The sequence below is a fragment of the Brachycentrus maculatus genome, unplaced genomic scaffold (assembly GCF_059751285.1).
Source record: "Brachycentrus maculatus isolate JH-2025_06_01 unplaced genomic scaffold, ASM5975128v1 h1tg000144l, whole genome shotgun sequence".
Classification (NCBI taxonomy): Eukaryota; Metazoa; Arthropoda; class Insecta; order Trichoptera; family Brachycentridae; genus Brachycentrus; species Brachycentrus maculatus.
The window spans coordinates 4,258,483-4,276,088 of NW_028280897.1; the positions used below are offsets into that span (position 1 = coordinate 4,258,483).

General features: G+C 31.9%; 1 protein-coding gene across 1 annotated transcript; it reads left to right on the top strand.

The window, feature by feature from the left end:
• The first annotated feature begins 505 nt into the window (after nt 1-505).
• On the top strand, nt 506-16,859 carry LOC148308946 (DNA (cytosine-5)-methyltransferase PliMCI-like). The gene is made up of 8 exons (XM_088260961.1): nt 506-612; nt 7,857-7,897; nt 8,742-8,856; nt 9,965-10,163; nt 10,242-12,936; nt 13,516-13,675; nt 14,603-14,784; nt 16,191-16,859. Exons 1-8 carry the CDS (start codon nt 600-602, stop codon nt 16,272-16,274), a joined length of 3,489 nt encoding a protein of 1,162 aa, XP_088117087.1. The 5' UTR covers nt 506-599; the 3' UTR covers nt 16,275-16,859.
• Nucleotides 16,860-17,606: the final 747 nt, after the last annotated feature.

Genomic DNA, 17,606 nt, shown 5'->3' on the forward strand with positions numbered 1-17,606 from the left:
TAAATCATATTATACAAGAAAAAATAGTATTTTCTTACAAGAAATGCATTTAATGACACAATCTAATTACGTATGAGAAAAAAATATTAATAATAAATCATAAAAAGAGAAATTACTTATTTACATGATATGCTTGAAACTAAAATTGATTAGGTCAATTTCAATATTTTTTTTATTATTTTTTCTAAAAACGTGAAAACAATGAACACCATTCATATATATTTTTAAAACCTTTAAACGTCCTAATAAAATTCTTGTAAATTAGTTCCTTGCGCTAAGTTCGCGACAAGCGTGATTAAATTTGGCAATGGTGTATAAGATTTTGTTCTCGTTATTGGGTAGACAATTTTTTGGCCCAGAGTAAAAAGGTTTATTTATCCTTATACAGCATCTCATTTCTGGCACTGTTTAAATGGCTTTTATTGTGCCGAAGATGATTAATTTACTTTGATATTTCTTTTGTATTCGCGTTGTCGGGAAGTTTGTATATTATTATTTTTTCCTCACTCGTGTGATTGCGGCTCTGTAGGGTGGCTGGACGCTGCGCTGGGATCGCATCGGAAAATTACCCTCAAAATCAAATTGTATGATTTCACAAAATGTCTTCAAAACGTGAGTATTAATATTTTTAATTGGGTATTTTCACTTCTTCACTGTCTTTATTAATATTTTAAATTACTCCTTATTTTTATTGGAGAATGTAAAGTAGATATTATATTTTTTTACAAGGAAGATCTATGATTCAAATTTATGACGAAATTTTCAAAAATATTTTAAATACTTTCAACCCTTTATTTTCGAATGATATACTTATAAAATTCAATAAATCATTATATAAAAAATGTAGGAAAAATAAGACTACATTATTAAATCTAGTTTTATCAAAATGCTAAATCGTTAAAAATTAAACATATTCTGATCATGTTTTATAATTTATATACAATATGGATTTTTAATATACCATATGCATAGGGAAGAAATACCCTTAAAATGCGTGTTTTTTTTTTTCCTTCAATTTTCTATTAAAAAATATAAATAGTTTTGTGTTTTATTTTTTAAAAATATTTTCAACATTTTCCAATACTTCAAGATTGAGATAAGATAATTAAAGAGTATTTTGCGTAAATATATAAATATTTTTTTTATTTTCAAGCAAAATTGTTTTATTGTACGAATTCACAAATCATTTATTGTTTCATGATGTTACTAAAAACAGTCAAAAATATAAATAAACAAAAAATATAAAAAACAATGTTTCAAAACAGTGGGTGAAAGAGGTGATGGCGTTATGAGCTTGTTGCGACAAATCGAAACACGGGTTGAAATTAATTAAAAGCTGTTATTCATTTGTTTCCTACAATTATCTTACAACCTATGAAAATATTAAAAAATACCAATTCGGCTCTGTAATAAAATTTAGATAATAAAAAATAATGTTTTTTTTTTTGCAATTTTTTTTAAATTTCCTTTTGAGCGAATCACTCAGAAGTAGATTTTGTAGTAAAAGAATTATCAAAATATTATATTTCGAACCCTTTTAACTATTGACATATCGCTCACTCCTTTCAAGAACGTCATAAATCAAAAATCGACAATTTTCAGTTGTGCATGTTTTCGGAATGCTCAGAAAATGTACTATATCCCAGCAAAAGAGGCATATTTTCTTAATATTTACCCGCTACATGGCAGAAAGTGTTGTTTTTGCATTTTAAAGAAAAGGTAATTTTTAATTAAAAAAAAAAAAAAACTTAATATTTTTCAAATGGAGAAAAAACGTTCAGGTTTTACCTAAAAAGATCTGTTGCAAAGTAAAAAGTACAAAAGTGGCTTGATATTTATTTTTAATACATTGTATTGTATTTTTAAGCTTTAAAAATAATCTCCTGAAAAATCAAGTTTCTTGATTTATGACGTACTTGAAAGGAGTGAGTGACATGTTAAGCTTTTAACTAAAAAAAATATTTGAATTATCATTGCAATACCATATTTTATCATTTTGACTATAGCAATTACGTAAGCGCAAACATTTTTCCGTATCATTGATTTTGAAAATTAAAAAAAAAAATATCCATAAAAAAGGTGCCAGAACGCTGTTCTACTGCGTTACATTGAAAAAAATCCCTGAATAGAAGTATAGTGACGATAAAGACTTATAAAATTAAAACACTCAAAATGAGTCTTCTGAAAATTGATAAATTTAGAGATGTGACATTACATTTGCAAATAAGCTATATTACATTAAATTTGCAAATAAGCTCTATAAGCTATTGTATTCTTTGTTCAGAGCTACCTATTCTTATTTTAATTGGAGAACACTTCAATGTTAGGGCCCTGACTGCACTGTGACCTGTTAAATCTATAATAATCATTGACAAAGGCTACTTCACATTATTTATTCATACAAATATTCGCATACCTTATTTTGGCAAAAAGTTATTTTCGGAAGGCGGTAATCTTGTCAAATGAGATATTGCTTATATTACAAGCGTTCGAGAAAATGTTTGCAAGTTTTCGCAAATGAGAAATTGCGTATTTGATATTTTGTACTATTTATTATTTTAGAATTTAGTTTTTGTTACATCGTAATCATTCCGTGAAATTAATATCAACTTAACATTATTAATGTATTGTTATGGAGATGGTTCGTTTATTGAGAACTGTTAGTTTTGGCATGATTTTGCAAATATATATTTTTTTTAATTAAAATAAAACTGGTTGAAAGAAAAATATGTCTCCGCCTCAAAATTTTAGGGGTCCATCTTGTAGGATCTATCTTGCAACATGTCCAGCCCATTGCTACTTGAGTCTTGCTACGCGATCCATGATATCCGTTTTCTGGTTTCAAATAAGTCAATAAGCTGTACAATTTATAAAATATTGCAATTTGTACTTTTTAAGTTGTCTTAATGACTTCAGCCTTGTTGTTGTGTTCAGTATTGAACAAAGTCCTCGCTCTTGGTCATCCATAGTTCTCTGCTTCACGCTTCTGCGTCCTGTTCTAGGCTTCCAGTCGAGCACCTTTTTTGTCCCATCTATCTCAGACATATCGCTCACTACTTTCAAGAAGGTCATAAATGAAAAAACTTGATTTTTCAGAACTTTTTTAAAGTTTGAAAATATAATACAATGTATTAAAAATAAATATCAAGCCACTTATTGAACTTTTTACTGTGCAACAGATCTTTTTAGGTAAAACCTGAATGTTTTTTCTCCATTTGAAAAATATTTAGTATATTTAAAAAAATAGTTGAACAATACCTTTTCTTCAAAATATTTTTTGAAAAATAATTTTCTGGGCATTCTGAAAACAAGCACAACTAAAAATTGACGATTTTTGATTTATGACGTTCTTGAAAGGAGTGAGCGATATGTGTCACATGACCTGCCCATTTCCATTTTTATTCCGTGATTCTATGTTGTCTTATTACGTGTCAATGGGTGATGGCGATGGTTGCGGTGACATGTCTTAGTTATAATTAACTTAAAGATTTACTACGGCGATTACTAGGCTTCGTAAAATGCAATTGTCTTACTAAGTTGGCGATACTGATGACATCCTTATGGCTTATATTTCCTTGCTGTGTTTGTAGCCGATTTTTATCTTAAATACTGATATTCTGTGATTTGACAATACCCTAACTAAGATCAGTGTTGTGCTGCTATGGGTTTGTACTTCGGTTCGCAGTTCGGGATTTGAGATCGTTGGTTAAAATATGGATTTTTTTTACTATCCTATTCTCGAGATGGATTTTAACATAATCACAATAATTGGTTGATTTAATATGGATAAAGTAAAAATTTGCAGCCGTTTAGTGTAACTTTCTTGTTTGTTTTTATATAATCTATAAAGTGTGTAGTTAAAAGAGTGGCACGCGCTTGAATAGTGTAGAATACATTCATTATGATTATGATTCATGCTTTCAACTCTACATAAAACTACACCGAATATGCAAATACGAAAAATTACCGAATCTCGGTGCATCTCAAGTGTTAAATAATGTGCAAGCCGGTTGCTATAATTTAAGCAGCACATCACTGCCTAAGTTGGTAACTACCATCTGCGCAAACTAAGCTTAACCTTTTATCACTGTGCAAGTTCTGTTAACAAAAGATTAACAGAAAACGGTCTCAGTTCAGGATTCCCTTTAAATGGTGTCTCTTTTACTATTGTAATTTAATAAAGATAAACTTTACTCGACGCCGAGTGCCCTTAACACATTGTTGTCGGGGTGTTTTTTACTAATTATACTAATTAGGGTCGTATACTGATCACAAGTAACCGCAAACCAATTCTGATCTGTACAACGTTTTGTGGCTTTTTTCGCGCTCTTCCAAAATTAATTAAATATAACGCTCATAAGCGTCTCTTGCTCTCTACCAACAGTATGTAAAATACAAAAGCATTTCCAGAAAACAATGTGTTAAAATAGTATTTAACGAGGATAGCGATCTATAAATTATCATGATTCATTATAACACCTATAGACATTGTTGTCATGTTAAGAGAATGTGACAACATACACGGCGTATATATTGTGTATTTTACTATATTTTCACTAGATTTCTTTAAGTGTCACAACACACAAACATTTCATTGTTTTTCTACAACCGTAAAAACCCTTTAAAAACCCTTGTTTTTTACCATTGAGTTTATTTTATGACGACTAGTTTCGGAAGCTAAGCTTCCATCTTCAGGTCTAAATGTAAACATATATTTAGGCCTATAGATGGAAGCTTAGCTTCCGAAACTAGTCAAGTCAAAAAAACAAGTGTTTTCTTTGTGATGCCAAAACAATGCAGAAACAATAAATAAAATAATTAAATAAAATGTAAAATGATATTATATTTATTTGATTTAAACTAAACACTTGAATAATACACTTTATCGAGTTTTATTTTTATTTACGACTAGTTTCGAAAACAATTGTCGTTTTCGAAACTAGTCGTAAATAAAAATAAAACTCGATAAAGTGGATTATTCAAGTGTTTAATTTTAATAAAATAATCATATCATTCCATACCTATATTCGCATACCTTATTTTGGCAAAAAGTTATTTTCGGAAGGCGGTAATCTTGTCAAATGAGATATTGCTTATATTACAAGCGTTCGAGAAAATGTTTGCAAGTTTTCGCAAATGAGAAATTGCGTATTTGATATTTTGTACTATTTATTATTTTAGAATTTAGTTTTTGTTACATCGTAATCATTCCGTGAAATTAATATCAACTTAACATTATTAATGTATTGTTATGGAGATGGTTCGTTTATTGAGAACTGTTAGTTTTGGCATGATTTTGCAAATATATATTTTTTTTAATTAAAATAAAACTGGTTGAAAGAAAAATATGTCTCCGCCTCAAAATTTTAGGGGTCCATCTTGTAGGATCTATCTTGCAACATGTCCAGCCCATTGCTACTTGAGTCTTGCTACGCGATCCATGATATCCGTTTTCTGGTTTCAAATAAGTCAATAAGCTGTACAATTTATAAAATATTGCAATTTGTACTTTTTAAGTTGTCTTAATGACTTCAGCCTTGTTGTTGTGTTCAGTATTGAACAAAGTCCTCGCTCTTGGTCATCCATAGTTCTCTGCTTCACGCTTCTGCGTCCTGTTCTAGGCTTCCAGTCGAGCACCTTTTTTGTCCCATCTATCTCAGACATATCGCTCACTACTTTCAAGAAGGTCATAAATGAAAAAACTTGATTTTTCAGAACTTTTTTAAAGTTTGAAAATATAATACAATGTATTAAAAATAAATATCAAGCCACTTATTGAACTTTTTACTGTGCAACAGATCTTTTTAGGTAAAACCTGAATGTTTTTTCTCCATTTGAAAAATATTTAGTATATTTAAAAAAATAGTTGAACAATACCTTTTCTTCAAAATATTTTTTGAAAAATAATTTTCTGGGCATTCTGAAAACAAGCACAACTAAAAATTGACGATTTTTGATTTATGACGTTCTTGAAAGGAGTGAGCGATATGTGTCACATGACCTGCCCATTTCCATTTTTATTCCGTGATTCTATGTTGTCTTATTACGTGTCAATGGGTGATGGCGATGGTTGCGGTGACATGTCTTAGTTATAATTAACTTAAAGATTTACTACGGCGATTACTAGGCTTCGTAAAATGCAATTGTCTTACTAAGTTGGCGATACTGATGACATCCTTATGGCTTATATTTCCTTGCTGTGTTTGTAGCCGATTTTTATCTTAAATACTGATATTCTGTGATTTGACAATACCCTAACTAAGATCAGTGTTGTGCTGCTATGGGTTTGTACTTCGGTTCGCAGTTCGGGATTTGAGATCGTTGGTTAAAATATGGATTTTTTTTACTATCCTATTCTCGAGATGGATTTTAACATAATCACAATAATTGGTTGATTTAATATGGATAAAGTAAAAATTTGCAGCCGTTTAGTGTAACTTTCTTGTTTGTTTTTATATAATCTATAAAGTGTGTAGTTAAAAGAGTGGCACGCGCTTGAATAGTGTAGAATACATTCATTATGATTATGATTCATGCTTTCAACTCTACATAAAACTACACCGAATATGCAAATACGAAAAATTACCGAATCTCGGTGCATCTCAAGTGTTAAATAATGTGCAAGCCGGTTGCTATAATTTAAGCAGCACATCACTGCCTAAGTTGGTAACTACCATCTGCGCAAACTAAGCTTAACCTTTTATCACTGTGCAAGTTCTGTTAACAAAAGATTAACAGAAAACGGTCTCAGTTCAGGATTCCCTTTAAATGGTGTCTCTTTTACTATTGTAATTTAATAAAGATAAACTTTACTCGACGCCGAGTGCCCTTAACACATTGTTGTCGGGGTGTTTTTTACTAATTATACTAATTAGGGTCGTATACTGATCACAAGTAACCGCAAACCAATTCTGATCTGTACAACGTTTTGTGGCTTTTTTCGCGCTCTTCCAAAATTAATTAAATATAACGCTCATAAGCGTCTCTTGCTCTCTACCAACAGTATGTAAAATACAAAAGCATTTCCAGAAAACAATGTGTTAAAATAGTATTTAACGAGGATAGCGATCTATAAATTATCATGATTCATTATAACACCTATAGACATTGTTGTCATGTTAAGAGAATGTGACAACATACACGGCGTATATATTGTGTATTTTACTATATTTTCACTAGATTTCTTTAAGTGTCACAACACACAAACATTTCATTGTTTTTCTACAACCGTAAAAACCCTTTAAAAACCCTTGTTTTTTACCATTGAGTTTATTTTATGACGACTAGTTTCGGAAGCTAAGCTTCCATCTTCAGGTCTAAATGTAAACATATATTTAGGCCTATAGATGGAAGCTTAGCTTCCGAAACTAGTCAAGTCAAAAAAACAAGTGTTTTCTTTGTGATGCCAAAACAATGCAGAAACAATAAATAAAATAATTAAATAAAATGTAAAATGATATTATATTTATTTGATTTAAACTAAACACTTGAATAATACACTTTATCGAGTTTTATTTTTATTTACGACTAGTTTCGAAAACAATTGTCGTTTTCGAAACTAGTCGTAAATAAAAATAAAACTCGATAAAGTGGATTATTCAAGTGTTTAATTTTAATAAAATAATCATATCATTCCACAAAGTTAATGCCGAATCAATAAATAATATATTTATTTGGTTAATATTATACCTCAAATTCCAAAATTTTATGCGAAGAAGTGTCATTTTTTAATAATAATTTTGAATATAATCATATTGTTTAACCATGGAAACATTAGAGCTTGCACTCTGCCTAGAGATTTGGAAAAAAGATAAATTAAGGCGATAAAGTAATATTTCTAAATGGTTTATTTCCAGGCAAATGGAATCAAAAATTGGATAGTCCAGAAGTATCTTCGGTAAGAATATTTTGTAATTCTTGAGATTTTGAATTTTAAAAAAGTTTATGCTTGTAATTTTTTGACATCTTATCAAAGATGAAGAAGAATATGGAAGTCTGGGCATTGTTGTATTTGAATTGGTGAACGTTAAAACCAGCCTATGATGGTCGTCAGCCCCGTAAATGCCCAGACATTCATATTCTTTTTCATCTTTGATGAGATGTCAAGAAATAATATGAAAAATAACTCCTATGATTGGAGATAATCCAGATTTGTGAACAAGTATTTGGACACACTCAAAATGTTGTAAGTTTATGTATGCTTTAAGGTGGAGACTGACCGGAGCATTTCATCGTAACATAACGTCGTAACATCGCTCGCGGCGAGCATCGAAAACTATGGATGGAGCGCTCGGCTCGGTGTACTGACTGTCTGAATGCTCACATTGTAATATGTTACGTTACGACGAAATGCTCCGGTCAGACTTCATGTTTAGAGGTATATTATACCAATATTTGAACTCAAATGTATCTGCCGCGGTGAAGAATCACCAGTGTGTAGTGCTACAATGTATTCTCCAATCAGAGATAAAAGTAGTTTTAGGTAGATTTTATATAATTTTGGGCAGTGTACAAAAATTTTGTAAGGAAATTTAAGGTGAAATTTAAGGTCACTTTTAAATTTTTCATGACTGAAAATTTTAAAAGTGAAATTAAAAAAATGCATACATATAACCATTTACAGATAATGATTTGTTTGGTCTTTGACTTATTGAGAAGTGGGTATCGGAAATGGGCCAACGAGCTCCTCTGAAGAAACAATATACTGCACATACAATATAAAGCTATTTTTTAATTTTTAGAGATTGTCAACACTAAGAAGTAATAATAAAAGTAAGAAAGATGATGTCACAACAATTCCAAAAGACGGAGGAATGTTGGAAGAAAATGCTTTGAAAATGAATATATTCTCCAGCAGTAAATATAAACATTTTATATTATTTTATAATTATTTGAATCTATTACACTGAAATAAGGAAATTTAGATGATTATCATATTGTTATAGACTAATAGAAGTAAATAAAAATGTTATTTAAAATTTTCATGGCATGTTAAAAACTAATAGTAATTCTGTATATTACAGACTATAAAACAAACTTTTTTCTTCAAAAAATTGCCTCCGAAATTCAGGTGTATCTTATACTCAAAATTAATATAAAAATGTCTAGCGCTTGATTTAAAATTCTGCTAGTTTTAAAAATGACCATTTATTTAAGGCTGCGAAAAACCTATATCTATCTGCCAACATTGAGGGATCGTAATCCTGTTTTTTTATCTTGCTTTGCAATCTAATAATATAAAAATGTGTTTTTTAAAATAGATTATTAATTATGGTTCATCTTATAGTCTGTAGTATCTTATTGTCTGTAAAATACGGTATAAATAAATTTGTTTTATGAGTGTGTACGGTATAAATAAACAGAACGAGGACGACCGAAAAAGACTTCGACAATCAGATCAATCAGAATCTAAAATCTGGCGGTGTCAAAAGTCTGCGTAATCGGAGGGCATGTATGACTAGATGTATGGATGTGATCCTTCACATCCATACATGCGAGGAGCGTATGTCAGGACAGAAGAGTGTGGTGTTTCATCCTTTCTGCCTACTCCTGCGGGAAACGGCGTGATGGTAGTAGTAGTAGTCAGAACCTAGTTTAACCTGTTAACCGGGCGGGACACATAATACGTCAAACGTAAACAATATCGGGTAAGGGTAGGACATATGAATACGTCCTTGAAATATATGTTGCGCCCTGGAACGGGCGTATATTTTTGGAACAACAAAGGTATTTTCATCCATACATATCTCGACATGAATTTAAGACACAGAGTGAATCAGTATTCGCGCCCGTTACAAGTTGCGTAATTGGACAGCGGACCGCCCGGTTAACAGGTTAAATAAACTTGGCAATTTTTTCCAGAAAAATGTAGATAATTTTTTTTAAAATGACCAGACATTCTTAATACAAGAAATAAGAACTGATAATTTAAATTTCAGTAAACAATTTTAAACATTATTTCCAGGGCAGAAGAAAAAAAAGCCTATTCTAGAATTAACCAATTTTGTTGTATTTGACAAATGGAAAAATATGAAGTCGTTTAGTGATGAACCTCCAAAAGCTGGCAAAGATTTGTTTTTTTCTGGTCGCTTAATAAAAAACAACGAAGAAAGTGGCAGCAGTGATTCTGCATATGTGAAAGATTGTGGACCTGTTCGAGATTGGTAATTATATTTCAAGTAAAAAATATGCTATTATTTTCTTAGAATTCATTCAAATGAGCTAGTTTCTTTTCATTATAGGACCATATTCATTTCCAAAAATGGAGAATATTTGCCCAAATTAATAACACAAATGGGACACTACATTTTACTTCAGCCGCAAGAAAAATACAAACCATATATGCAAGATGTACTTGAGAAATGTGAAATTTGTAAAGTCACTATTACATTTTTAAATGATAAACTCTCTTCTCGCCCCGACCATTCGGAACTCGTAAAACATTTAAAGAAAAATTTAAGACCGGATCTTAAAGGCAAAGCGGAAAAGCTTTTACTGAAACATGAAAAATATATTAACCTTCAAATTCAGCTTTTTAAACCACGTGTACTTAGCCATTTCAAAAAAATAATTCGAAGTTTCAAACTGAAATTGGGCGAAGTTAAAAAAATTCCAACTAATCCCAAAGTAATGATTAAAGCTGTCACGACTCCCATAGTGGAAAGAATTTTTAAAAAGATTTATCCGCAATATATACAATCTGTTGATAATAAAAAACGTAGCCCCAAGCGTACAAATGCGTTGGCTAAAACCAAAAATCTTGGTAAGGACACAGATGATTTATTTCAAATTTCAAACAAAAATAGTGAAGTGACCTTACCTTCAAATACTGCAGAAGTGATGAAAAATTTAAATTATTATTCAGATGTGACTATTGGAAAAATGAAAATAAACAGCCGAAGCTTTGTTATCGCTGAAGTTTCCCGTGACAAAACAGAAATTTTAAAAGTCATGTATATCTGGCGAGATAGTGCAAGTACGGTACCGGGATTTTTCCACGGTCTTACATTTATCAGATCCTCTGAAACAATGCTCGGTGATATTGGAGACAAAAGGGAAATATTTATGACTCGCAAATGTTATACTAAGATTCCCTTAAGCAATATTCAAAGTAAAATTTCAGTTAAGAAAATTGACCTCTTCAATCACGAAGTAGACGAGAAAGCTGATTTTGTTTACCAAAAAATTTACTATCCCGAGTCCGGTAATTTTGAAGATATTCCAGAAATTGATTCGGTTAGTCAGAGATCTTGTTATTTTTGTAAAACAAATTATGATGATAAGATTCCTATTTTGAAAAATAAGTTGGATGTGCCCTCTAAACAATTGAATAAGGATCCCGATTTTTATGAAAGTTTCGTGTATGATGGGACAGAGTATACGAAAGGTACGGCTGTATATATGAAACAACAATTCACATTCAAAGAAGATGTTCAAGTTAAATTACCGAGCCAGCCGAAAGTCCAAAAAAAAGTCAATAAAAATATACATACTGAATATTACCGCAAGGAAGCAAATAACTTGACTGAATCTAAAGCAGAGTTACAAAACCCTTATTGCGTGGGAGTGATTGATACTATTCAGTATGTTGGTTCTTACATGTTTCGGAATCCATATGATATAATTGTTACTGTGAATATTTTATACCGCCCGGAGAGCATAACTAACGTGACTTTCCATGATACCAAATACCATGATAGCAACGAGTTATTTTGGTCAAAAGAGAAAAGGCAAATAAAGGTATTAGACATTTTGGGAGTGTTTAAATTGACATATATTGATAACATCCCATATTATCAGACTCTGGACCAATGGTCAGCAGCCACTAAGAATGGGTTTTATTTTAAGTATTTCTATGATCACATCAATAATACAATCACGGAGAAAATTCCCGATGAAGCTATTCGTATTGGCCTCGAGGACAAACTGTTTCATGAGAAAACAAAAGAAACCAAAAATGTTAAATTTGGTAATGCTGGGAAAAGCAAAGATGAACTTAAACCATCACCTTTGAAGTGCTTGGATATATTTGCCGGTTGCGGAGGCCTATCTGAAGGTCTTCGTCAATCTGGAATATCAGTTACCGAATGGGCTGTAGAAAATGTTGCTGCAGCCGCTCATTCTAACCAATTGAATAACCAGGATTGTATTATTTATGAAGAAGACTGTAACACTCTTCTTAAATCCATCTTAAGCGGGGCTGACGAAAGTAAAAGCCATTATACGTTGCCGAAACGTGGGGAAGTGGAATTACTATGTGCTGGTCCACCTTGCCAAGGATTTTCAATTTTAAACAGATTTAAATCTCGCAAATACTCAATGTTCAAGAACTCACTGATTGCCACTACTTTGTCTTATTGCGATTACTATAGACCGCATTACTTTGTTTTAGAGAATGTGCGTAATTTTGCACTATACCAAGACAATTTGATTTTGAAAACGACAGTTTTTTCACTTTTACAAATGGGTTATCAATGTTCGTTCGGTGTTTTGCAAGCAGGGAATTTTGGGTTACCACAAAGCAGACACAGATTCTTTCTACTCGCTTCTGCTCCAGGTTTTCCAATGCCAAAGTTTCCTTCTCCAACTCATGCATTCAAGAAAACTATGACTCTGTCATTAAACTTTGGAGGCAAAATTTACAAGCACTTTGACAAGGATATTTCTGGTCTAAGAAGACCTACGACCGTATATGATGCCATAGGTGATTTGCCTGCTATTAAGAGAGATCAAAAGCATTTAATCATTAGAGTCAAACCCAAAACTGATTATCAGCGGCAGTTGATGTCAAAAGACTTTATAATGCAAGATCATGTATGTGGAAAATTATTTGAAATTGATATCATACGTATTGCAAAAATTCCTAAAACACCTGATTCGGATTGGAGAGATCTACCAAACATAGCTCTCTCTCTTCCAGATGGAACAAAACTAAATGTAAGTATTTTATATCCTAACCTAATAAAAAAACAATAAATCATTATTATGTAACTAACTGGTCGAGATTTGAATTAGTTATTTTGCATTTAAATTTTCAAGGGGTATATGTATTGAAATTTCCCAACAATATCCAAGTATTTATTTGTATTAGTTGTACTGTAATGTTTCTCAATATTTCCTCTTATCGTAATATACCATAAAGCACAAAGCGGTTTCTCAGTATGTGCAAATGAGCAATGTGCTACTCTTACACAATTCAATTTACGAATAGCTTGTCACAAGAGAATTTTTTTAGTAAAAATTTGAATCATGTATATAATACTTTTTATCTTATAAATCATATATTATACCATTTTTGAAGTGAAATGCATTGCCAATAATGGCTACCAATGCTATAAAGTCAAATATACGAGTATATGCTGTATTTCAAATGATATGGTTAATACGCTATATGGTAGTGCTTCCCTTCTTCGTCTAATTTATTATAGTTTGATAGGAGACTGGGAGTAAACACATGATTCAAATTTTGCTTGATGTAATTGATAATTTAATTATATATAAATATTATATTTTCAGAAACTGAAATATACACATTTCATTGATGGGGTGTTGCGAGGCGTGTGTCCTTGTGCCGAGAATAAACCGTGTAATCCTGCATATAGACAGCCCAAAACTCTAATACCTTGGGGGAATGTGCACACAGCCTCCAGACACAACAACTGGGCTGGAAATTATGGTATGATAAATGAATATAATGAATTAGTTTAACCCTCCAATGGGCAGTGTATTTACTGAATTATACATCTTCTTGTGCCATGTCAAGTCTCCTCCTAGTCGACTCACTTAAGAGTATGTGTCCCTGTCTTGGACATTTCTAAATAGAGTTTCAACTATTCAATCTCCGTCTAACCTCATTTATTCTGTAGCCAGATCTACCTTCTGCCTACGCCTCATCAACTTTCTATTTTGCCTTTTATGATTACATCCAATAGCTCACAGTTCTCTCCTATAAGCATATACCGCAGACATTAAAGGCGGAGACTGACCGGAGCATTTCGTTGTAACGTAACACGTTACAATGCGAGCATTCAGGCAGTCAGTACACCGAGCCGAGCGCTCCATCCATAGTTTCGGATGCTCGCTGATGCTTGCCGCGAGCGATGTTAAGACGTAATGTTACGACGAAATGCTCCGGTCAGTCTCCATCATAACATCTGTCAGCAACTGTCATTCTACTCTTGCTCTTTAGAGCACATTTGCGTTGCTGACCACTTCAGTCCATGGCAAAATTAAACAAAAAAATTCTTCACTTTGTGGTAAAATCTATCTCAGTAAATACCACTCGTTCTACATAGAAATAGTGGTATTTACTAAGTAAAACTTCAATTAAATTCTTAATGTTGCTCATCTATTATTTCCACAACAGTACTCCCCCTCACTATGCCTTCATTAACACAATTACCTGAAATATTTATATCTAATCAATATGTTTATTCTGAATAGTAGTCGGAGTTTTAACAGACATATTTTCTTAGGATTTAGGAAACAAATCACCAGGCAAAATGTCTCATGTCTGATGGCTAACTTGTGCCAGTCAAATTTAGTAAATCTAAGTAAGTATCTAAATCTTACTGAACATGTTTTTTTCTTCATTATGTTCTAGGTCGTCTATCATGGAATGGTTTCTTTGAAACTATTGTCACCAATCCGAATCCTTCCGGAATACAAGGACGTGTGTTACACCCGGATGAGGATCGAGTGGTTTCCATTCGGGAATGTGCCAGGTCACAAGGCTTCCCAGACAAGTTCATATTTGCAGGAAGCATTGCAGACAAGTATACACAGGTAATCAATTGTGACTTTTATCTTGAGACTGGAAACGTTAGAAGCGACATAAACGTTGGATTGAAAATATTATCTGTCAGATTAATTATTTGAGTCTTGTGCACTCAGTTTTCTGTGATCAGTCACATAATATGCTAAAATTATATTTGGCTATAATTGTTTTTGAAAATAAAGCATAATCATTTTTCCCTAAGAGTGGTCTAAATTGTGTGTGACTAATAATGCTATCTGATGAGGTACACATGCTCATTATAAGCACAAAAGATTACTATTATTGAGCAATTGCAACATAGCATGTGTGTATGTTCTTTGATAGAAATAAGTAAGTTCCTTTCGAGAATGCTACCTGCAGCGTGGGTGGGCGGGGCATTCTCTGAGCGCATCTGAACAGGTTTGCTTATGAGCATGCTAGTATTGATGTACGTAAACGAGTGTATTCATTTCTAGCAAATGTATACAGCTGGAGAGCATCCTCGTCTTAAGTATGCTCATAAGCATGCTTAATCTTTTATTCACAGTGACATGTATTTACTAGAATTCGACTCTCATAATGAGAATATGAAATATAATAGATACAGGCTCAGAATTTTTGTATTCCTCGGTAATATAATTATGTATTTCATAAAAGTATTATAATATTAATTTATTTATTTGCGGAAAAGGAAATAAATAATTAAAAATTTTCTTGCCTATTATGTAGAAGGATTTAAAGCATATTTAGTTTATATCTCTTTACTAAAATGAAAATGGATGTGTATAGTTCATAGTAAATTAATAAACTTGATCCCTAAAAAAACAAAAGAAAAGATAATAATAGTAATAATAATAATTTGGATAATTTGTATAGCGCCATTTTCGTAAAATACTACCTCAAGGGCGCTAATAATAATAATAGGATGATGATGATAATGATATACAAAAAAATAGATTAAATCGTCGTCAATTGCTCTCGGGCCGTCGAGTCTGGAGCGGGGAAAAGGTGAGCCGACAAATTAAAAAGCCTTTCTCTTGATCCCATGGGCTGGAGAATGGCCAAGCTGTTGGGCACGACGCCTTCCTGAGCGATGGTCGTCACGCTGGAGGGCAGCTTTTGAGCTTCTCGTCATTGTGGATGGCCACTTCCAATTTCCAGACTAGCACAGTTCGAACGGGACTTCACTTTTCAAAAGATACAACAATACAATAGACACAATGGATTCAGTATCTTATATCAATAAAGATCTGTCACATAGCTCATTAATTTGTCTTAATCGTCACATTTTCCGAATAAGACACCAACTCCGATAGATCCCTTTGTCCCATGCCTCATCAATTATTGTCAACTGAATACCCTCCTTTAAGCAAATCCTCAATTGCAAAAAGCAGTATTATATTATTTGTATTTATCTTCCTCATCCACTTTGCAGATTGGTAATGCGGTACCCCCTCCGCTGGCGCGGGCGATTGGTGAAGAGATTCTTAAATCATACAAGATATATCTCAACAACTAAAGATTAAACACCTTTTGCTTTTATTAAAAGTAATTTTTAAACTATTTTACATATACAAAATAGGTTAAACATATGATAGTTTACTTTAAATACACATTTATATAAGAGTATGTTGCAGTGGAAACTCTCAAACGAGCATAAATCTTTTCAGAATCTTACTCGCTAAGTGAAATACTTGCTAAGCGAAACATTGTTTTCCCATTGAAATCATTATAAAATACGAAAATGCGTTCCATGCCGAAAGAGTACTCATTTTTCAATATTTTTTACTAACGTTTATTCATTATTGTTCGCCTCCGTAGTGTAATGGTCAGCACGCTCGGCTACCGTTCTGGAGGTCCCGGGTTCGATTCCCAAGGGGGGTAAAATAAATATTAGTGATTTTTTTCACTGTCATATTTATTCAATATTACCCTGGACTGGTACCTGAAGCGGAGGGCTGATCACCTTTCCTTCATGTGTAAACGATCAAGATAACACTGCGTTTATATGACGCAGTGCCCTATGCACCATTGGGGTGCGGATAAGGGTTTAAAAAAAAAAAAACGTTTATTCAAATAAAATTACTTATAAATTGTTAAGGAGTGTAACAACTTGAGAATTTATTAGAAAAAATAGAATTTATGACAAATAACTAATCATTTTAAACTACAAAACTGTTGCTCCGCTACTTCCTTCTCCATTAATAAGACCTCCTCCATAATTTCTTGCTGTGAAACAAGATGCAACTTTATAAGGTCATCGGTGTTCAGCTCTTGACTGTGATCTTTCACATGCCCTTCAATATCTTTTACTTCGAGTGCTGGCGTGGAAGTTCCTTTCTCTGTCACTCGTTAAGCAAAGTTGAAGCAACATTTTCACATTTTTTTACTCTTTATGTGAATTATTCGTTATGAGAGGTTCCACTGTATTAATATAAGAGTACATTTATATTTACAATTTTCATTTTTTATTTTAAAAAAAGTTTAAAAGGTTTAACAGATAATTCTAGGTATTTCCTAAAAATACAAAGTAATAAAAAACTATATTTTAATTTCAGAAAGATTTTTAAAAAATTAAAAAAACCTTTTAGTAATAAATATAAAATAGTTTTTTCTTTTATAAATATTTTTTTGGTGATTAATGTAAAATGTTTTTTGTTTTAAAAATAATTTAAGGTTTATGCAAGTTCTTATACGGGTTTAAAAAGGATTATACGTTAAAAAACCTTTTATTAATGAAAATGTTTTTCTCTTTTTTAATGAATATAAAAAGAATATGTAAAATAATTGAAGATTTGCCGAGAACTACAAATATAACATTTAAATTTCAAATAAAAATAAAAATTCAATA

Excerpts from the sequence above, each read along its gene's own strand:
- LOC148308946 (XM_088260961.1), top strand. Across the intron at positions 7,898-8,741 it reads ATAGTCCAGAAGTATCTTCG|AGATTGTCAACACTAAGAAG; the intron begins GTAAGAATATTT and ends TTTAATTTTTAG. Across the intron at positions 12,937-13,515 it reads CAGATGGAACAAAACTAAAT|AAACTGAAATATACACATTT; the intron begins GTAAGTATTTTA and ends TTATATTTTCAG.